At 45.9% G+C, this 22,545-nt stretch overlaps 2 protein-coding genes across 2 annotated transcripts in view; one reads left to right on the top strand and one right to left on the bottom strand.

Moving 5' to 3' along the window:
- Positions 1-3,315: 3,315 nt before the first annotated feature.
- Positions 3,316-8,390, top strand: LOC106856603 (somatotropin). The gene is made up of 5 exons (XM_014882082.2): positions 3,316-3,373; positions 4,203-4,366; positions 5,009-5,125; positions 5,499-5,660; positions 8,166-8,390. The coding sequence occupies exons 1-5, from the start codon at positions 3,364-3,366 to the stop codon at positions 8,364-8,366; spliced, it is 654 nt and encodes a 217-aa protein (XP_014737568.1). The 5' UTR covers positions 3,316-3,363; the 3' UTR covers positions 8,367-8,390.
- A 10,682-nt stretch (positions 8,391-19,072) lies between these two features.
- The window catches only part of MAP6 (microtubule associated protein 6), a 46,541-nt gene continuing 43,068 nt past the window's right edge, over positions 19,073-22,545 (bottom strand). The window contains exon 4 of the mRNA XM_014882081.2: positions 19,073-19,251. Within this exon, the coding sequence (XP_014737567.2) occupies positions 19,182-19,251 (70 nt within the window). The 3' untranslated portion in view covers positions 19,073-19,181. The remainder of the gene's footprint in view (positions 19,252-22,545) is intronic.

Genomic DNA, 22,545 nt, shown 5'->3' with positions numbered 1-22,545 from the left:
TGTGATATTCTCCAGGACATGGGTAGGGATTATTCCTGGGATCTGAAATCCCTTTATCTGGTTCCTGTGCTGTAGCCCCAAGCCAGTCACATGGAAATTGCAATACATGGATACAGTCTTACTGACTGCTTTTGCCCACTTCTCTGTATATGATTTTTCTAAAAGGTTATTATCATGGAAAAACAATTGCAGAAGCAGGGAAGAGAGGTAATGATCCACGTGGCAAATGAGCATGAGCTGTAGACCTCCAGACAGACTGGTAAAGCAGAAAAACAGCATGTTTTACATTGGTTTGGTAAGGAACTAGGCTAAAAATTCCAACCAACATTTATGGATGCAGAAAACAGGAGGGTTTCCAGAAAAAAATAATTGTAAAATACATTTCCACATGTCAGAAGCTGGAATCAGGGCTGCCTGAACAAGGGTGGCTGATTTTGCATAGACTTAGTTGCAGTCCTGGACCTCTTTAACCTAAAAGAGCCTACAAGAAAGATGGAGAGAGATTATTTACAAGGCAGTGCAGTGACAGAACAAGGGGGAATGGTTTCACACTGACAGAGGGCAGGGTTAGATGAGATATTGGCAATAAATTCTTGGCTGTGAGGGTGGTTAGGCCCTGGCAGAGGTTTCCCGGAGAAGCTGTGGCTGTCCCAGCCCTAGAAGTGCTCCAGGCCAAAGTAGATGGGGCTTGGAGCCGCCTGGTCTAGTGGAAGGATTTTTAAGGTCCCCTCTAATTCTGGTCATTCTATGGATTTATGATTCTAAAAGCTTTCCAAACAGGTTCAGTGAAATTGTGCAGTCCTACTTCCAGGAAGCAAAACCCATAAATTCCAGGAGGAATTTACCCTCTGAGCAGTGAGCTAGAAGAGGAATCAGCTGCCTCTTCATTCCTCTGTCAATCACGTTGTTGCCCTCCCATGTGCAGAGCTTGGGCTGGCAGTGATTCCTTGGTCAGGACTCACTGTGCTTACCTGGGAAGGTTGAGGTAAGGAAGGACAGGCTGGGAAGGTCCTCTCCTTCCACACAGCTACCCCATGCCAGGGGGTTCCTAGGAATCAGGGAGCACATGTACCTAAAAGGAGAGTTGTTTCACTTCTTTAGTGGAACTTGTTAGAGTAGGTGATGCTCAGTAAAGTGGGTGGATGTGTGAACATGGCAAAGAGAAGTAGGGTTTTTCTGTCTTTCAAAAAAAAGAAAAGGAACTTGGAAATTACAGAGTGTCATATTGCTTTTAAGAGATACTACTTTAGGTTGCAAATGCCTGTCTGAAATCTAGAAAAATGCTAAGTTAAGATTTAAGAGTTTATGCAACTGTAGTTTTGCCAGTGGTATGTGTTTTCCCAGCCCAACATTTCAGTCACACCACCTTCCCCACAATGTTTCTTTCTCATGTAGTGCCCAGAAATGACTGGGGACAACCCAAGCCTCAGGGGAATCGCATAGGCTGATCATCCCAGCATCTCCATGCTTGGCTAAAACATAAAAAATGTTGACTTAGCACCAAGCTTTCACTAACAAAACTAGAGAGCCAGCCAGTGACAGAAAGAGGCATCAAGACACAGGTGCAAGATGCTGCAGTGGTACATCATCATCATCATCATCATCATCATCATCATCATCATCATCATCATCATCATCATCATCATCATTCACAGGCAGCAGTGCGTGGGTTGTGCTGAGGTGCTGCTGCTCTGCTCATCTCTGAACAATATTGATATATTTAAACATAATCTGGAGTCGAAAAACACAACCAGATGTTGTGGGCTATTGGGTGACAGGATACCTGATAGCCATTCCCACTTCTCCAAGGTCTGACATTTACCTTGCGACACAACCAAACCTCCACCTCAGGGGCTTTTCAGAACACACCACGTTAATAAACACAGCATGCTTATTAACAGACCATGTTTATTAACCACCTCTCCACCCTCTGCTCCAGCTGCACCAGGGATGATGCTGCCTCTGGGAAACTGGACCCAAACTGGGAGGCATGGCATACGCAGGGTGTGGGGAAGACAAATCACCACTTGACCAGAAAGGAACAGACCCTGAACTCCCAACAAAAGTTCAAACCAGTCTGATTTGGGGTAATCAGTGCCTTATAGGAGTAAAGGGCCTTTAAATCCCCCCTGTAGTTGCCCATTCAAGGTTCTGTCTCATTTTGCTCAGAAGAAAGTGTAATTATGCTATGGTGCTTCCTCTTCAAGGCCAGGCTGGACTGGGCTTGAAACAACCTGGTCTAGTGGAAGGTGTGCCATGGCAGGGGCTTGGAAGGAGATGAGTTTTAAGATCCTTTCCAACCCAAACCATCCCATGATTCTATGATTCTCTTCCCCATCTTCTCTTCCCTATCTCTTCAATCTCCTTTCCACAGCAGCCCTCTGCTTAATTTGGTTAGGAGCAGGAAGATGTTCATAACCAGATCTTCTCACAGACTGAGAATGAGAGAAACCTCCCAGAGCTCTGGCAGTTGGATTTGCCGTGGGCAGGCACCCAAACAAGTGCCTAGGCATGACAGCTCTTTGTCACACCCACAGCAAACCAGCTCAGCAATGCTATTTACTGAATATTTGATATCTTGGCAGAAATTGAAAGAAACAGTATTAATCTGAAAACATCCATCCATCTCTTTCCCCAATAAGAATAAAGAGGAAAACATCATATAATCACAGAATTGTTTGGGTTGGAAAAGCCTTCTGAGATCACTGAGTCAAACTGTTCCCCCAGCACTGCAAAGCCCACCACTAACCTATGTCCCAAGGTACCACATCAACAAAGCTTCTGAACCCCTCCAGGAATGGGGACTTCACCACTGCCCTGGGCAGCCTGTGCCAGGGCTGTACAACCCTTCTGAGAAAGCCATTTTTCCTCATATCCAACCTAAACCTCCCCTGGCACAACTTGCCATTTACTTTAAGTCAGAAATCTCCCAAACTGATCAATCAGGCCTGTGAGCTGTGAACCAAGGTTGCAGAGCCAGACAGGAAAAAGAGGTGGACAAAGCAGATTCCACCCTATAAAAGCATTGATGTGACTTGGGATGGGTATTCCAATGACCAGGAAAGTTCTGTTTGCGATAAACAGCGGGATATGGCGAAATCATTGAACACTGATTTTGTCCTGAGGCAAACAACTTTCCCAACTTGTACATTTGTGTATAAATTACTACAATGAGGCAGCACCACTGTGAACACCTGTGCATTTATGCACAGAGAAGATGCAGAGGAGTTGTGATCATAGACACACAGATCCATTTTAAACAGACACCCTGCTATATAAAGGGTGGCTCAACAGTTCCCCTTGCCAGATGAAAGGAGAAAATATTCACTGTCAAGCAACACCTGAGCAACTCACCAGGCAGAAATGGCTCCAGGTACTTTTTATTACCGTTTTAAAGGATTTGTCAGTGCTGCCATGTGTGTAGGGTGTGAGGAGATGATGATGGGGTGGTATGTGGTGGGATATACACACACTCTGTGACAGCCCTAACTTAAAGTATGGCAATTTATAAGTCAATGGAAAAGAATACCTTTTCCTGCAATGTGACTTTAATTCATTAATTAATCTTTAGCCTAAATAGGCCAAGTCCTACAGGCTCCAGGGCATTTCTCCTCCAAGGGGTATTTGTATGAGATTTAGACTCTGGTATTTGCTGCAGACAGACACTAGTGTGAGTCAGATGTCGCAGGCTGAAAATATTTAGGGTTGACAAAGATCCCCAAATTCTGCAGTCATATTCCAGAGTGCCAGTCAGAGCACAGGTAATGTCACCATCAGGCAGCATCACATCAGCAGTACAGCATAAGCCATGGCACTCAGCATCCCCTCCTTGCTCATATAACCAGAGGGCACCATGCTCTTTTCACATGAGCAAGGACTCATGAGAAAAGGAAAGCCATGATTGCATCAGGGAAAAACATTGGGACACACACTGGTTTTTGTGGAGCAACCATGACCCCACCTAGGGAGACACTGCTGGTAACACTAAGAGAAGCACAAGCTCTTGGTGGGAGCAGGTCTTGGTGAAAGGGTTTCAAAGAATTTTGGAGAAGGCTAAGCTTACTCTTGGTGCCACCAGGCACTAAGGAAGATGAGCCTTCAGCCAGCATGGACAGAAGAGGCTGGGAATTAATTTCCAGGTGCCACTCTCTCAACCCAGTTTCCTGAGGACTGCTAACACCTTCCTCTGTGCTTTGCTGTAGGGTCATGGTTCTCTCCTCTCGCCATTGCTGTGATCACTCTGGGACTGCAGTGGCCACAACAAGCTGCCACCTTCCCGGCCATACCCCTTTCCAGCCTGTTTGCCAACGCTGTGCTGAGGGCTCAGCACCTTCACCTCCTGGCTGCCGAGACATACAAGGAGTTTGTAAGTGGTGTGGCCTCTGGTCATCTCCTGCACTTTAGCTTGATGGCTTCAGGACTGTGTAATAGACACCTTTCAACTACTGGTGTCTCCTTTGTCCTCTTTCCATAAGGAGAGAAGGTGTTAACAGGATAGCACAGGTTATGTCCCATCAGACTGGACCCTGTTTCCTCCTCTCAGCCCTCTGCCCCCCTACTCTCATCCTACACGTCCTTCTCAGGACTGTGGCTGCACAGGATCCGCTGGGACATGTCACAGATATGTTGACAAGACTTTCCTGTGTTGGTCACCTCTGGCCCTGGGAGAGGTGCTTAAAACTATCTAGTTTCTTCTGCTGACAGGAGCTAGCATGAGCTGTCACTTTGGCAAGAGCTGTCCTTTGGGGTAATTTACTCCTTGGGAGAACCTAGTTCAGATGTGGGTTGGGTTCACCTCAGCACCTTGGCTTAGAAAGACCTTTAGGCCCAGTAGCTGTTGTGCCAACACGATATTCCTGCTTCCTACCTGCCAACCCTGTCCAAAGGCACCTCATGTCTCAGATTTACTTCTTGCAAAGAGTAACCATTCAGAACAGCTTGGGTAGTGTCTGAGGTCTTCTCTGGAACGTGGGCAAGAGATCTGAGTGTATTTGGGATGTCTCCATAGGAACGCACCTATATTCCAGAGGACCAAAGACACACAAACAAGAATTCCCAGGTAGCATTTTGTTACTCGGAAACCATCCCTGCTCCCATGAAGAAGGATGATGCTCAGCAGAAATCCGTAAGTTTTTTTCATTCTCAGGGGAAGCACAGATCTGCCTGAAGAGCCCAGCTGTGCTTCACTGTAGGAACAGAGGGTTCTCATCTGTGAACACTTGGGTGCTTCATCCCTCTCCTCCCTTTTTCATTACTTGAACCCTGCATAAAGAAAGAAATACTTTTCTAGGTGACACTGTAAACCCCATTCCCACCCCAAGCATGAGAAAAATTATTGTCTGCACAGGACACAGGTCTGGGTGGTGCTCCTCAGCCTGAAAACTTTGTGTCTGCTGAAGCGGTAGGAGTGGTGACACATCTCCAGATGTTCCAGAGGGAGCAGGACATGCTATCAAATACCCCTGCATAGCTTTGATCCTTTCTTGTCTTCATTTCAGGACATGGAGCTTCTTCAGTTTTCCCTGATTCTCATCCAGTCCTGGCTGACCCCGGTGCAATACCTAAGCAAGATGTTCACAAACAATCTGGTTTTTGGCACCTCAGACAGAGTGTATGAAAAACTAAAGGACCTGGAAGAAGGGATCCAAGCTCTGATGAGGGTAAGTTGCAGCATATACCATGCACCACCTTCCACTCTGAAGGCCAGTGGCATCCGTAGGACTTTGTTTACCTTTAGAAAATGAGATCATGATACTGCACATTTGGTTTCATCACTAGAGAGGATAAGAAAACACAGAGCAGATGTTAACACCCATCACAAAGCACGACTGATCAGGAATCACAACAATTCATATCCAAAGTCTTCCCAAACCCAGCAACAAAAAAATATTCAGTTTTACTAACAGCAAAATAATGTTTTGCTACATCTCCATGCAAAATACTTTGAAATATGGCAAATTTTGTGATGATTCACATTTTATAAAAACATCTGAGTACAGATGTAAACCTGTACTCTGGTGTTTCCCTCGTTAATACAGCATCCAGAGAGCTGAGAGCTGAGGGGTGATCCTCTTCTAGGAAGAGCTAACCACAGATTCACAGAATGGTCTGGGTTGGGAGGACCTTACAGCTTATCTCATTTCAGCCTCCTGCCATGGGCAGGAACACCTTCCACAAGACCAGGTTGCTCCAACCCCATCCAACCTGGCTTTGAACACTTCCAGGGATGAGGCAGCCACAGCTGCTCTGGGTAACCTGTGCCAGGGCCTCACCATCTTCATGGAGAAGAATTTCTTCTTAATACCTGATTTAAATCTCTCCTCTTTTAGTAAAAACCATTCCCCCTTGTCCTATCTCTATCTGTCCATGTAAAAAGTCACTCCCTACCTTTGCTCTAAGTCCCCTTTATAATCGACTTTATTTTTGCTTTGTTATTTTAAATGAAGTTGTGTACTATCTGCCAGGACACCTTTTCAGTTATGCTTATTCTGTAATTAAATTTATCTGGCAGGTTTACCCTGTAGCTAGAGCTCTGAGACCTGCAGCTGTGAGAAATGAATCTGGAATATTTTTTACATCTTCCAGCTTTAAAATTATGCTGAAAGTCAGGCTCAGAGAGTAAACAGAGACCTTCTTTCCTGGCACTTCAGCAGGAGAAAGTAGGGATAGGTATCAGCACCACTTTCAGATTTTTGTGTGGGTGAGAAATTCTTTACTGGGAGGGTGGTGAGGCCCTGGCACAGGCTGCCCAGAGCAGCTGTGGCTGCCTCGTCCCTGGAAGTGTTCAAGACCAGGTTGGATGGGGATTGGAGCAACTTGGTCTAGCAGAAGATGTCCTGGCCCATAGCAGGGGGGCTTCAAACGAGATGGTCTTTAAGGTCCCTTCCAACCCAAACCCGTCTGTGGCTTCACGATTCTATGATTTTGGTCCCCCTTTGGTATGTGCTTGAGCATTAGGAAATGGTACAGAGAAATCAACCAAGCAATCATATTTCACCCATTTATGGCACTTTTTCCTTCAAAAAACTTTCCTGTTTGTGGCAGCTGGTGACCACAGCAGGGCAGGAGTGCAGCTCTCAGTTCCAGATGTACATGGCTTGGGTCTGGGTTAGAGCTTTGTTTGCTGGCAAAGTGGGAGAAAAGAGAGAATTATTTGCCAGGTTCCCTGTCTCCTTGACTGGATGAGGTACAGAGAGACTCTGCAACTTTGCTTTTATTTTAAGACCCCAGAGACACACTCCTCCCTCCCTGCAGCCCTGTGCCCAGCTCCCTTCCCACTGCAGCATCACCCCTGTATCACTGCTCTTCCTGCAAACACGTACACTCAAAAATATGTTTGAAATACGCTTTAAGACTGGAGGGAGAAACCCCTGACCCCATTTAAAGTTCAATGGGAACTGTGGCACTGGGCCTATGGAAGATCATAGAATCAGTGAGGTGGAAAAGACCTCCAAGATCACCGAGTCCAAGACTGGCCACTGTCTTGTCAACCAAACCAGAGGTTGAATGCCATGTCCAGCCATTCTCTGAACACCTCCAGGGAGAGTGACTTCACCACCTCCCTGGGCAGTCCTTTCCAGTGTTTAACAACCCTTTCTGTGAAGAAATTCTTCCTGATGTCCAACCTGAAACACCTCTGGCACAGTTTGAGGTTGTGTCTTGTTGTCCTGTCACTTGTTCCTTAGGAACAGAGCCTGACTCCCACCTGGCTCCACCCTTCTATCAGGGAGCTATAGGGAGTGAGAAGATCCACCCAGAGCCTTCTTTTCTCCAGTCTGAGCCCCTAAGCTCCTTCAGCGGCTCCTGGAGCTCCAGACCCTTCCCCAGGTCCGTTCTCTTCTCTGGACATGCTCAAGCACCTCAGTGTCTCTCTTGTCAGGAGGGGCCCAGAACTGCCTCCAGGACTGGAGGTACCCAGCAGTGCCCATGACAGGGGGCCATCACTGCCTTGGTCCTGCTGGACACACCATGGCTAATGCAAGCCAGGTGCCATTGGCTTCTTGCTCACCTGGGCACACCTGGGCTCATGTTCAGCCGCTGTCAGTATCCTCAGGGCTGTTCCCAGCCACTCTGCCCCAGCCTGGAGCACTGCATGAGGTTGTGGTGAGCCATGCTCACTCCCAGACCCCCAGCACCTCCCCCAGCACCTCTCAACCCTCTTGCAGGAGCTGCAGGACCGAAGCCCACGGGGTCCCCAGATCCTCAAAGCCACTTACGAGAAATTTGACATCCACCTGCGCAGTGAGGACGCGCTACTGCAGAACTATGGCTTGCTCTCCTGCTTCAAGAAGGACCTGCACAAGGTGGAGACCTACCTGAAGGTGATGAGGTGCCGGCGCTATGGAGAGGGGAACTGCACCATTTGACACCAGGGACAGCTCTGTTCCTGCTCCAGCCTCTTGGCTGCCCTAATCCTCTGAAAGAAAACTGGAGAATAAACCTGCTACTGCCAACATGTCTGCTTTTTGGGGTGGGACAAGCTGGGAGGGGCTGGGAGGGAGGAAAAGCCAACGGGACAGGGTGGATTTAGGGCTTGGGATGTGGGTTTGTGATTAAGAAAGCATATTTGGAGCTTGGGGGGACAGGGGAAGCAGATTTAGGGATAGATTTGTACTGGGGAGCAGGTTTGGGACTGTGAGTAGATTTGGGGCTGAAGTGTGGATTTGAGTCTGAGGAGGGTGGATTTGGAACTAGGGGGTGCAGATTTTGAGTTGGGGTGTGGATTTGGTGCTGAGGGTAGATTTGAGACTAGGGGGTGGATTTTGGGTTATAAGGGATAAAGTTGGACCAAAACATAGAGCTGGGACTGATGATTGAATTTAAGGCTTGAAGGAACAGAGTGCAATAAAGAATGAAGTGCAAGAGGAGGAAGAGTGGGCTTATATCCCCAAAAAAGATTTTCCAGAGACATCTGTTTGGAAAAGGTTCTGGGAAAAGGTCCTGCTGTTGTTTTTATCTTTATTTTTCAGTAGGAAGGTGGTGAAGACCTGGCAAAGGTACTCAGAGAAGCTGTGATTGCCCCATCCCTGGAAGTGTTCACAGTCAGGTTGCACAGGGCTTGGAGCAACCTGGTTGATAGAAGGTGTTCCTTCCCAAGGCAGGGGGGTAGAATTGGACAATTCTTCTAAGCCAGTCTACTGTAGGATTCTATGCTGTGGTTCTATGAGTATGACACTGTCTCTTGGTGATGGAAATTCCATGCCACAGCCCCAGTCCTGCTCCAAGCTGTGACATGAGCACTGCCACAGCAATGCCCCAGCTGTGCCTCCTCTGTTACCAGTTGACTCCAGGCAGTGGTGGTTCACACCTGCTCACACATCCCAGGTGTGTTCTGCTCCTGCTGGCCTTGCTGGCAGTGGCCCCGTGCCTGAGGCACTCCGGGAAGCCCTTCCAGCACCCTGGCATCTCACCACGGTGCCAGCTGCTGGACTGCCGTGCTGGCATGACCACTGTGCCCCCAGCCACCAGGATGGGATCTCACCACCTTGTGAGTACCCACCGACAAACAGAGCCCCTTGAAATTCCTCTCCTTGGCTTGTTCTTACTGGTAACCCCTCCTGGGACAGCCAGGAGAACCTGGCAGAAGACTTGGTAGTTCTGGGAGGCTTGTGCTGCACCACAAGGCTGAAACCAGGTTGGCCATGCTGTGGCATTTCCAAGGAAATCCTGCTCCTACTTCAGCAGCAGAATTTGCAGGGAAAAGGGTTTTCCTGAGGGGTGACAGTGTCAATCATTTCTTTGTAGAAATGTCACTGTTGTCAGAGACTGAAGTAGTTCATGCCTCAAACATTGATATAAAGTTTTGCTTATTATAACAAAAACTCTATAAAGAAGCTAGAATCAAAGAAGCCTCCCTGAAGATATCTGCCTGGGACTTTGGACTGTAAGTTAAACCACTAAGATTAGATAAAGGGAAAACCCATTTTTTAATCATCACAGGCCTAGGGAAAAACAAACAAGGCAGAGGGAATGCATCCACAAGAAAGCCAAACACAACAGAGATTCTTCCCTGGCTGAGTTTGGGGTGGGGGAGACCACAGCCCACAGAAGCCAGGTTTACACAGACTCCCCTCAAAGCAAGGCAGGGGGGAGGAGGTTTAGGGTGTAACCTCTGGGCAGAGGTAATGAACACCCATCCTCTCTCACACAAACTGGCCCACCTTGAATAGGTTGTTCAATTTCAAATCTAAGGAGCCCTTGCTGGGAGACCATGGAACCATAATGGTTGCAGTTGCCCTGAAATGGACTAGCACCAACAGTGACCTCAGCAGCTAGAAAGATTCCAGGGCAAATTCTTATTCCTCTAAGCACCAGTCCAGACAGGAAAGCAACACCATCAAGGATCTGATAGTGATCTGCACAGCATTCAGAACATAGACAAAGACATAGATATAAGGGAACTCTCTTTCCTAGCAGAGCTGCTAGCAGTTGAGCTCAAGAACAAGCTGTGTGATGCTCAAAGCATCATGACTGTGAAAAGCATTGTCTCACAGCAGCTACTGCCAGTCAGAGGCTGCACAAGGTCCTAGCACTGAAGCAGAAGACAACCACAGGCAGGCAGCAAGACCAGCATGACTCAGGTCTGAACTGGCAAGTATTAAGGCCCTGGGAAATAGGTGGTGGGTTAAACCCCACTGGCCATGATGCTGCCTTCAGATATCGAGATGCAAAAGAAGCCCCAACCCATAGACAAAAGTATGTTCAGATTCACAAACTCAAGCAGAGGGACACCAAGGATCAGATTAGACATAACCTTTTTTTTTCTATGAGGTGTTAGGCAATGTCAAAGCAGAGGAAGAACCCACACCAAAGGAAACCAAAACTGAGCATGGTCTAAACAGAAACTTGAACTTTGTCTCTAACCTGTCGGTTAACAGCTGCACCACTGCAAGGAACATGGGAGAGGACACTGCTGAAAAAGAGCATTCCTCTCCCAGTATGTACTGGAAGCAATAAAAGGAAGAGTCCTAGCTTCATAGTAAAGCAGGTAGCTCTGACAGCCCAGGTGGCACGCTGGTTCCAGAAGAGAGCACTGAAGAGATCATTGAAGGCATGGTTGATCATGACCTACACTTGCTGGTGCCAGACCCTTTGGATGTTCATTGCCCATGGAGCAAGAGTCCTGATAAAGTACTGCAGCCTGCCTGAGCTTCACCTGGCCTGTGCAAAGATGATCTTGAAAAGCTGCTTGTAAAGCTGCTCAGTGAGAGGCAAGAAAACCAGGGAGCCTCTGCTCTCAGGGACTAGTGTCTTCAGCAAGGGAACATTTTCAATGGCATGGCCTTGGACAAGGGCAAGGAACCCACAAGAGAGGTAGAAGAGATATTGGGCACAGCTGAATGTGTCCCTCTGGACAACGTGCAATGGAAGGAGGAAGCTTCTCTCCCCTCTTGATTTTCTTTCCTTTTCTCCTGGCAGAATCCAGAGCAGAACCTCTCCATATTGGTAAAAATAGCTGTGTGTTTCAGCTGCCTGATTCTGATGTGTTTGTTATCCATGTAAGCCAATTACTCATTTGACAGCTGTCAGTCAAGCCTTGTAGCAGCTATGCCCAGTTGAAGAGCCCCTGGCTGCAGCTATGGATGCCTGTGAACATTCTCGGTGACACAGGAGATGTTTTGCTAACCCTGGAACTTTTGGCAACACCCACACCCTCAGCTCAGCAGGGCTCAGCCTGCTTGGAGGGAGCTTGTTGTAGCATCTGTCCTGGCTGCACAGCTCTGCTTTGCTCTCCAGTCTTCAGTCACGCAGCAATGATAACAGGAGAGCTCTGGGAATTCTGGTCATTCCAGAGGCAGGGAAAAGTAGGTAAACTGAGGAGGGAGGATGGGCTCTCTAAAAACATGGCTGCTGGTACTGCTGGCACAGACTTGTATAGAATGGAGTGGGTTGGAAGAAGAAACTTTTGGCCTCCCTTGTTTTGCAGAGTCTGGCAAGAAAAGGCTGATGTTATAAGTCTGTCTCCCTCCCCAGGTATGCTATCCAGATGCTGCAGATGTTTTCCAACCACGAAGCACAGGGAAATCATGGTGCTTTCCAAGATTCTCACTCAAAATGTTCTAGGGTATTTCTTTTGCTTGAAATGAACATAATTTCCATTACTTGTGATAATGGTCAAGCGTCCAGGATAAATGATGGGAAGAGCTGGGGAGAAGACATTCAAGAGGTTGAAGAAATGAAGGAGAAATAATAGCAGCAATACCCATGCTCGTTCTCCAGCTCTTGTTCTGATATAGAAAGTTCTGGGCCTTTCTTGGATGCTATTTTCTAGACTGTTATCTGCTTTCTGTCACTTCACAGAAACTCAGGGAAGCAGCAACAGTGAGAGTATGTCACCACCCAAAGAGAAGGTGCCTCAGCCCAGTCACTCCACTGGACCATAAGGAGAATGCTGTGAACAGCCACATCCTGGGGACACACCCTTAATTATTTCAGCCTTTTCATCATCCTTTGGGACAATTTATCCCCCTGCATCCAATTATATTATTAGGGTTCAATTGTATTATTAGGGTTAGGGTTTTCCTGTGCAGCTTGGTGAGAACAGCCCCCCTATCCCTCAGAGCCCTCACAGCCTCACAGTCCCCATAGATCCAGAGTTTCTTTTCCTGGGCATTCCTCCTTGCTTTTGGAGGCTCCCACCCCAAGTTGATATTTTGTTCTCGCATGATTAAATTATTTGAAGGATACAGATGTCTGAGGCTGTACTATGGGACACCAGGGGTTGACCCAGTAAGAAAACCCAGTCTGACTGTGTGTGGAATTTGGAGCTGCCAAGAGGCTTTGGTCCCAGCTCAGGTGGTGAGAGTTTGACTGCCACACTGGCTCCTGGGTGGTCCAACAGGGAAGTTTCCTCAACAATCTGCTAACTCAGATAGGACCCTAGGTCACTACCTTCAGAGTCTCTTCTCCAAAAACCTGACTCCCAGCATCACATGAGCTCACCTTGGAACTTTGGAGCATGGAGGAGTCAAAAGATCCATGTTAAAATTCCCTAAGCAGATTCCATCTGAATTATAAGGATCTGCTAGTATATTTCTCTAGTGATTTTGGTCTCTCTGTTGGTGCAGTGGGTGAAACATCTGGAGTGGGCTGAGAATGAATGCATAGCCTGGTCAGTGTGAAGTGCACAGAAGAAGGAATCTGGGGTCCTTCCCAATGCCTGCAGGGCCTGGGATCCCCCAGTAAGGTAGGCAGGGTTTTGGGGTCTCTTGCAAATTGTTCAGGGGTCTGGGGTCCCCCATAGGGCTTGCAAGGGAGCCTTGTTGGTTTGGAGTCTCTTGTAAGGCAGGCAGGGAGCACTTCCATGGCAGGTCTGCATGGTGAACAGCCCATGCCCTGCCATTGCTGCTGGGAGCATTGCAAAGATTTGAGGACTTAACTGAGAGAAAAGATTGATTGGGGAATTTTTAAAGTATTTGAAAAGATTAAGTGGGAAAATATTTAAAATCCTGTGACATGCTGTGCACGATAGATAGGGTTTTAATGTATGGTGATTAAAGAATCATTTCCTTGAAAGTGAGGCCCTTTTGAATTTCTTTTGCAACCATCAAATATGCAAATAATACACAGATGGACCATGTCTCTGGAGACATGGAATTTATGCTGCCACAGAAAGAATCACAAACTGCTTCCCAACTTGCCAGGAGTTCTCAAGTATCAGACTGAGCTCAGAGTTAGGATGGCAAACATTGGCCTCCCTCCCTTTTCAGAGACTGCAAACAGACAGGAGGCAGCTCTGCAGGTGGGGTCTCACCAAAGGACAGAATCCTCCCTTCCCTGCTGCCCATACTGTGGGATCAGCCCAGAACGAGGGGTTTCAGGGTGCCAGCACACATGGCTGGGTATGTCCAGTTTTTACACACTGGTACCCCCAGGTCCATCTCTGTTTCCACTTCATTTTTTGCCAGCCTTCCCTCGTCTTTGTTTCTAATCTAGACCTTTGCAGAAAAGAAGTCTTTGATACAAAATTGCCTTTCTCCATAAAGAAAAGGGACAAAAACCATCCAAGGGAACATTTCTTGTGATTTAGATTGTGTTATAATAACACATTGTGTTATAACTTCACATTTCCAAATAGATGCATACTTTGTGGCATGAGTAGGGCCATTGCCTGTTTAAAATACTGCCTGAGGCAAGGTTCATTTCTGAGTGCACTTTTTACAGAGCTCCTTGAACACACTGGAGATGGCACCAGCTGGTAGCCCTTCATTCTGTCTGCTTGTCACAATTAAAATATGGCAGGACAATTTCTCCAAAGAGATCAGCCTGCATTCAGTCACCTGGTGTTTCTGAAGCAGATCCCCCTACTGAAAACAGCTCAGGAGCAATGAGCTCTTCCAGAAAGGAACCTCCTTCTGCACTGGTGCACTCTTATCTTGCTTCACACAAGCAGTAAAATGAAATCCAAACCACATGCAACCAGATGATTGAAGAACTCAGAGTTAAGGATTGCAACTCATATATTTTTAAGCCCATTAATAACACAACATTCATCCTTCTCAATTCAAATAATTTGCCTTTTTTCCTCTCTAGCTTAGAAGTGTTCAATACATGTCTTTTCTCTGCACAGAGGAACAGCAGAGATAAGACAAACCAAGAGGGAAGATTTGGCCTAAGAAAATGTGGATGATATCTAGAAGCTTTTCAGAAAGAGCCAATGAGATTCCCAAATATTTTGGTTTCTAGCACAGAGAGGAACGCCCACTATCAAAACCTTCTCTGGTTTATCTATCACTCCTCTTCCCAGAGGGACAGGAGAGGGAAAATAAGGCAAAAAACAACTAGTAGGTTGAGATAAGGCAGTTTACTAGAGCAAAAAGAAAGTGAAGATTTTTGCACACACAAGCAAAGGGGAAGAAGTTTAATCTCCACATCCAATGTTCAGTCACTTCCCCAGAAGCAGGACTTCAGCACCCACAGCAGCTGCTCTGGAAGGCAAATATTGTAGAATAATGAATGCTCCCTGCTCTTCCTCCCTCCCTTAGCTTTTATATCTGAGCTGACAGCATACAGTGTGGAATATCCCTTTGGTTAATTTGGATCAGCTGCCCTGGTTCTGTCCCCTTCCAGGATCTTGCCCACTCCCAGTTCCTTGATGGGGAGGGGGAATGTCAGAGAGATAGTCCTGCTCAGCAGCAGCCAAAACTGGTGTGTTATCAACACCTTTCCAGCTACCCATGCAAAGCACAGCACTGTGAAGGCTGCTGTGGGAAAATGAACTCCATCTCAGCCAGATCAAATACATTCTTCCCATAAAAGATAAAGCATCTACCAGCCTTGCCTCACAGGTATCCCTACATCACCAGGACAACAGCAGCTCTCCCATCACTATGAATTCAGATGAATTCTGGCCTTATTTGCATCTTGTGGTCCATTTTGGACCAGTTTAGGGAAATATGCAGCTCAGGAAAGGTAAGTAACGGAATCCTGAATGGGTTTGGAATCCTGAGATGCGTGAATAAGATTTTATGGCAAAGATGTTTGGGGTCTTTCTCTTTAAAGTGGTTCAGCTCTCTGCTGCTTAGCTCTGAAACAAAAGTCATCAGTGAAAGTATTTCAATATCTCTCCGGATTTTGGCTGGGATAATTTTGTTCTTAAGCTTTTGATGTTCTTTACTATAAGGCAAAGTAAAATTGGGTCCATTGCTTTCTCTTCTAATCCAGGCCCCAAACATCAGCATCTTCTCAGCTGTTCCAGCCTTCTCTTTTCCCTGAATCTTGTGGCTTATTTTACACCAAAATACTCTCTGGGGATAATACTTTCCAGCCCATCTCTGCTCCATTACCTCAACATGGAAAAGCCATTTTCAGGATGGTGATTTAATTATACATTTTTGATGTGGGATAAATTATTAAAGCAGATTCATACAAAATGAATGACATTTTACACAGGAAAGAAGTCCTGACAGTAACCTAGATATGCCACAAAAATTGACTCCACCAGTAGGAAAACCTGCCCCTTGCCAGCGGAAAGTGGGGTAAATTATGAAAGATGCATAAGGGTAGAAGGAGAAATGAAGTGACTGGAATGACAGAGCAGAAAATAAACACATCAAGGTAAAGGAAACAAAAGATAAAAGTCAGTGGAGGAAAGGGGGAGTGAATGGGGGTTAAATAATTCAGATAAAGATTTATAAGAGTCTTGAGGAAACAAGGGAGCATAAGTCATCTAGGAATCACTGGTGGAGGGGAGGGAACCAACCATACTCAACATGATATTCATGGCATGAAAAAGAGCTGTTGGATATTTTGTGCCATTGAAACTGAATCGCCCCAAACCTCAAAAAAACCTGAATTTTTTTATTCAGCGTGCCGGGTGCGTGGGGGATATCTCTTCCTAATACACACAGTGGTACACAGAACATTACAATGTGTGGTTATACTCATGCATATTCAGTGTTTTCCTTAGAAAAGGTGGGGTGAGGCAAACTATTTCTTAGAACTCACCATTATCGTTGGCAAAGAGCAGGCGTAGTGGTTGCACTGAGGAAGGCTCCACATTTTCCTCGGTGATGCTTTGATGAAGGCTTGGCATCTTCTTCATCCTGCCCTTTTCACCTTTCTCCTCCAGGAATCTCTTGCAGTCTCTTGTTAGCTGTTTTAGTGATTTCCTCACTGTTTTTACCAAACTTTGTCTTTTTTTTTTTTTTCAAGTTTTGTTCCCTATGTCCTGCCAAGTTTCATCTCGCTTCTATGTTGCTTACAATGTGTCTTATTCTCGCCCAAGAATACCTAGGCACAATGCTTTTAACTCTTTCAAAATAAGGAATTTGTTTTACCTAGGTAAGAAGAAATTAGTATAAATAAGTAAGTACTTAGCACAAGTATAGATAATAAGAAAGCCTGGCAGACCTAGCTTGAGGTGAGGGTGACTTGACAAAAAATTTTAGACTTAGTATATCAGAGTAGTTAACAGGCAAGTAGGGAATCAAGGCAGCAATAAGGATGACTAGCTGCTTTAGGCTATGTAGATTGTGTGTGCATAGTGTGTGGACACTAACTGTAAGTACAGGAATCTGATGCAATATATTTCTAATTGCTTGCTTATCAATACTAACCTTAGAAATGTAAGCGTGTATGGTATTTTTTTATGAAATTGTTATATAAACCCACTGAAATTTTTAAGTGTCAGAGCAGCACTTAGGTGGGGTGCTCTCCTGACAACTCTGCTTTTGCAGACCATCCATTTGTTTGTCAATTCCTCTGAATCACCATTTGGATAGACTTTGACTCGGGTAAATCAGCAAGGAGTTGATCTAGTTCTGGGTATTTACACCTTAACAGGACTATAAGGAACCAATTTAATTCTTATTTATGCCTCAACATTTTCCGGATTTGATGTTATAAACCCATTTTTTGACATCGGGTGGAAAATTACTCCATAGGCTGAGCCCTAACACGGCTCCACCTGCCGCTGGAATGCCGACCGTGCATCCCAGAATCCTGGTGGTAGCGTTCTGTCCCTGTCCTTTCTCTCTCTGTGTCGTGCTTTTCCCCTCTCTACCTGACTTTCTGCCCTTCTCTAGTCGGGACACATATCCCTCTATATAACAAATAATTCTCACATGTAATATCTGGCTCATTTGTACTTGATTTTGCCTGAGAAGTCTGTTAAAAGGAACGCCCCATGCTTTCTCTTACAGCAGAACAAGGACATAACCCATAAATCAGATTGAACAATCCCAAGTTTTGGTCACTTTACACCACAGATGCTGTTGGCCTCAAATCCTAATTGAATCCTCCCTCACTTCTGCCCTGGTCTTTGATGGATCTGTCTGGGAGTTCTCCTTAGCCACTAACACTGCCTCATTAAAAAGAAATAGCCCATAAATAAGGAGCTTTGCAGCATTAATCCCTGCCCATGCTGCCAGTGCTGCTGGTGAGTAAAGCATCTCCAGTATGAACTTTACACATCTCCTTATCCCTGGGCAATGCTGTTCCCTGAAAAATCAGCAAATGCCCTCAAAGCTGTGAGGCCTGGAGCTTTCAAAGGGGGAAATCCAGCCTGAAACACTCTCCCAAGCACTTTCTTCTTCATTTTTCAGTACTGCTGCTCCTCTTCTCTAGGGGATGTGTACTCTCTGGACCAGCATTATTATCCAGCTCCTGGATGGAGGAACAGAAAACTTTGTCCCCTGGCTTCTATCTGCCTCCATTGCATGAATTTCTGAGTTTGAAATACTACTTTTCTTTCATTGCTCTAATTTCTGGTCTCCAGTGTTGCTCTTATTTCAGCCTTGGCTTCTTTTGCTTGGGGGATTTCCTCCTCTCCCTCAGTCTTACACATTTATACTACTGCTGACAGAAACCATAACCATAACCAGGGCTGGAAGAATGTGCCACATACACCACAGATAAAAGCAGGCATGCAAAATTCAGCAGCACTGAATTAAGCTTGGTGATGGGAGGAGAATTCCTACTTTCACATGTATTACAGCAATACCTCAGGATAAGATCAAGATGACCAGGTCACAAAATTAGGGAAACTCCCAGCTGCAAAGACTTTGCCATCTTCTATAATACATGGGATGGGCAGTGCAGTTAGTAACTTGATTATTTTTGAGAGTAGGAGGAATCTGAGGAGAACATAACATGTAGGGAAAGAAAAGATAATGGAACAAAAAGTGGAAGGAAGCAGGTGTCTGAGGATAGAACTGACACCGAGAGAGGGATGAGAAATACTAGGAATGGAGAGATTATTGTTTTTTCTTAATAAACTGTAAATATTCCAGCATCACCTGGAGATATCCAAATACAAGATCCTGACAGTGGTAAGAATTTATAGTGCTTTAAATCTTCCAAGGATCTTTGAAGAGAGTTGTTGCCTCTATCAACTAGGATACTGTCATAATCTCTGAAATCCAGTGTGATACTTCTACAAGCTATGGATATGAGTCTATCTCTCTGTTGCCCATGTAAATAGAGAGAACCTTAAAACTAGTGCTGCTTCCATCTATGAATAAAGGGAGACTTGGAACCATTTCTTTCTATAACTTTACTATACATAAATCAAGGCACAGACATGCTAACTGCATCACACAATAACTTCAAAGTGCTTGAGAGACAACAGAAGTTGTCATTCAGCTTTCATCACCAGCTTTATTTTATGCCAGCCAGACAAGACACATTTCATGCGGACTACACATTTGCTCCAGCTGCTGCTCGGACGAAAGTTCCTGACTTCATGTGAGTTGCTCCTGCACTAAGGTACTTGGTTCGTGGTCTGTAGCACCAGTGTTTTTTTCAGGGGTCCTGGAAGCAGAGAAAGAGCATCATTGCAAAACTATCAGAGCAATCAGCTGGCCCATGACAACAAAATGCCACCCCTGAGCTGGACTTTGCCCCATGACCAATGGCTCTGCATTCCCCGAGCAACCACACATTTGGTATGTCCCCAGGCAGCTGGTGAGTGGTCCTGCTCCCTGCAAGGAACTGGTCCAAAACCCATGGAAATGTCCCCAAAACCTGTGAGGGCTTGGGCTGGACTTTTTGACCAGCTCTTGGTTTGACTGTGACCAGGATCACATCCACCATCATCTACAAAAAATATTTGCCAATTGATTATAACCTGCATGGAACAAACACCTTGCTGTAAAATTGTCTCACAAAGAAGCAGTTTGTTTTCCTCATGATGGGTGGTAAAAGCTCTGTCACAGTGGAGCTGAGCTCTTGTGCCACTCAGGAAGCTCTTGTGTTTTAACCTGGATCCTGTTAAAACAACTGGCAGGAAAGCAAGCCCAGCTAATGTATACTAGCTCAAATTTGAGAGCACCCCTTTTCTCTTTGGTACCCCTAGGGGGACACCAGGAGGTGATGGTGGCACCAAGGTACTGGATGTTTGGCAGGGTCACCTGGATAGTCTTGGATGGCAGCAAAAAGAAGAACAAAAGGCACCCTGGAGTTTGGGTAGATGCTGCCAGTAGAAACTCTGGATATGTGTTGGAAGGAAGGCTGTGTCTTGAGAAAGCACAGAGGGAGGGATGGGAAAGGAAAACCTGTAGGGAACAAGGGAATCAGTCTTCATTAGGAAAGAGGAGGAGGATGTCTGGGGATGAGGAGAGACATGGATGGATGGGAATGAGTCTGTAAGGGTGCAGAAAGACAGAAAACAGTTGATGATGAATGAGAAACCTGTTAAGATTTAAAATGGGCAGCTTTACATGGTGGTTGCATCAAAGGACTGTGGAGATCCCCATTTGTCAACCAGTCTTGCATTATTTTTGTGCAGGGAATGGTTCCAGGTTAGAGGAGGGAAGGAGGGGCTGACACCATGGAGTGGCTGGTTATCATTTTCTTGGTCTATGAAATCAGCCCAACCCAGACACAAGATAAAACATTTCTGTGTGAGAGGCTCATGGGGCAGGACCATGTGAAGAGCCCTGGCAGGACAGCTCTCTCCCAAATACTCACCCTCACCTTGCCCTTTTTGCTTACTATGGAAAGACATTTGCTGCCAGAGGTTGTTGGCAGAGGTTGGTAGGAAATCTGCTGAGTTCTTTCAGCCCAGTAGTTCCTGTGGGAATGAGGTGAGCCCAGCACCATAAATCAAAGGATTAGGGGGAAAATGCAGAGCAGCTTCTGTTTGGAAAAGTGCCCACTGTCAGGGTAGACCAGGTCCATACTGCTGATGCACAGGGATCTGCTAGGACAGGACCTACTGCCTGGTCTCTGGAGAAGGCTGGAGGTGCCTGCACATCCTTGCCAGTGGAAATGGTGCCCAAGAGCACCTGCACGAAGGCCATCAGCAACTACTCCATGTACCAAGCACATCTTCACACCTCATTTAGTGAGAGAGGATGCAGGAACTATGGGGCATGATCTCAGGTTGTCCTGTGCCAGTGATGATTCAGGTTCAACCCGATCTAGGTGGGTCAACACCAGAGCCATCCCACCTCTTCCTTAGTATCCAACCCTGCTCTTGCTGCCACCCTGCATTTCAGAGGAGATCGTTGAAAGCAAAAAATCATCCCTGCCTGAAGCAACATGAACTGTTTTCAATCCACCAGCATTTTCCTGAGCCCTTGCTAGAATCACCAGGGGAATTGCTCCATCTCAGCAGCACTGGGGTGGTCCCTCCCTGTTGAGACAGTCAAAAAGCTGCTGCCTGCAGTGTATGTTCTTCCTTTTAATCTACTGGCTCTTTTCCCATGACTGTGTGCATCCTTCAGCCATGGATTTCAAGCCTGAGGAGGAGAAAGAGACTGTCCCATCTCATCCCCAGGCTTCCTCTTTGTTTGCATGAATAAATAAATAAATAACTGTATGATTGTACATCCAAAGCTGTCTTAATCTGGAAGGAGTGTGAGGGGTAGGTAGTTACATTCTTTTCCCCTGAAGTTGTTATTCAGAAACAACAGAGCACGCATAGCAGACAACAACCCCTGGGTACGAGCCTTGGGAAGAGCGAGAGGCAGTGTGGAAATTGGAGAGTTGAAAGGAAAGCCTGATCCTGAAACAGAACAAGCCCCAACACACATGAAGTAACATTTATAAAATTATCTTTGTTTAAGCAAAGCGAGGAAAGAGTTTGGAGATTTTTGCCCTCATGAGGGCTGTTGATGGCAAATTGTTGGGTTAATTTTGTGAGGAGGTGAGAAATGTAGAAGAGATGAATTGGAGGCGACAGATTTCTCCTCCTGTTATGCCTGAGAGAAGTGCAGAAAGACTATTATATTCAGTAGGATTTCATTTCCCAGAGGCAGCACAAGGTGTCTGGAAATAACAAGGGGTGTTCATGGGCCCCCATGAGCACACATAGCACCATCCCCTCTCTGCTGGTCCTGGTATAGCCACATGGAGCTGGGATTTTGTGACCTGGGTCTAAACTTGCCTCTGACAGCTCCAGCAATATTATCTTGTTCCTCAGAGATGTGGAGGACCTGCTCACATCTCATTCCTGTTCTTCTGTGAATTCACATCTTGATGTTTTGGTGGCCTCATATCAAAATGAGCTCATGACTTGTATTCTCTTCTGCAAAATTAATTTAATTTAAGCAGTTTAGCTATTTGGGAGCTGTCATGAGTCTGTATAGGCACAGAGTAAAATTAAAAGTTGCCTTAAAGAGAACTAGAAGCAGCAGGAATCCTCTACCAGTGGCTCAGAAACAGCAAACAGCATCAGGCACAGAACTTTGGTGCTGAAGGAACATTTTAAAGAAAAAAAAACCGTGAGAAATCTGTCCTTTCCTTCCCAGAGAATTCAGGTGAGGAGACAGCTCTTGTCTGTGGAGGAACTACCTTTGGGTTGGTGCCCTTATCCAGGAGGACATTGACAGGTTCATGTTCCTCAGAAGACAAAAACTCGATTTCTGGGCAAATGCAATTCCCAGTTAGGTCATGAGTAGGTTATGACAAGTCACATCTGTCTTCTGAATGTTTTGTTGCCCTTTGTGCACTGAAGCTTGTTGTCTTTACAAAACAGCAGCAAAAATACAAACCTTTTTTTTTTTGTCCTGAAAAATGGTCTTAACATGGTACTTTTTAATTGGTGTCAGTTGCATTCTTTGGAAAAGGCACATCGAGCAGTCCAGGTAACACTGTCCATTG

This window comes from Sturnus vulgaris, chromosome 2, assembly GCF_052056855.1.
Source record: "Sturnus vulgaris isolate bStuVul1 chromosome 2, bStuVul1.hap1, whole genome shotgun sequence".
NCBI classification, from domain to species: Eukaryota; Metazoa; Chordata; class Aves; order Passeriformes; family Sturnidae; genus Sturnus; species Sturnus vulgaris.
This window is presented reverse-complemented; position numbering and strand designations above follow the sequence as displayed.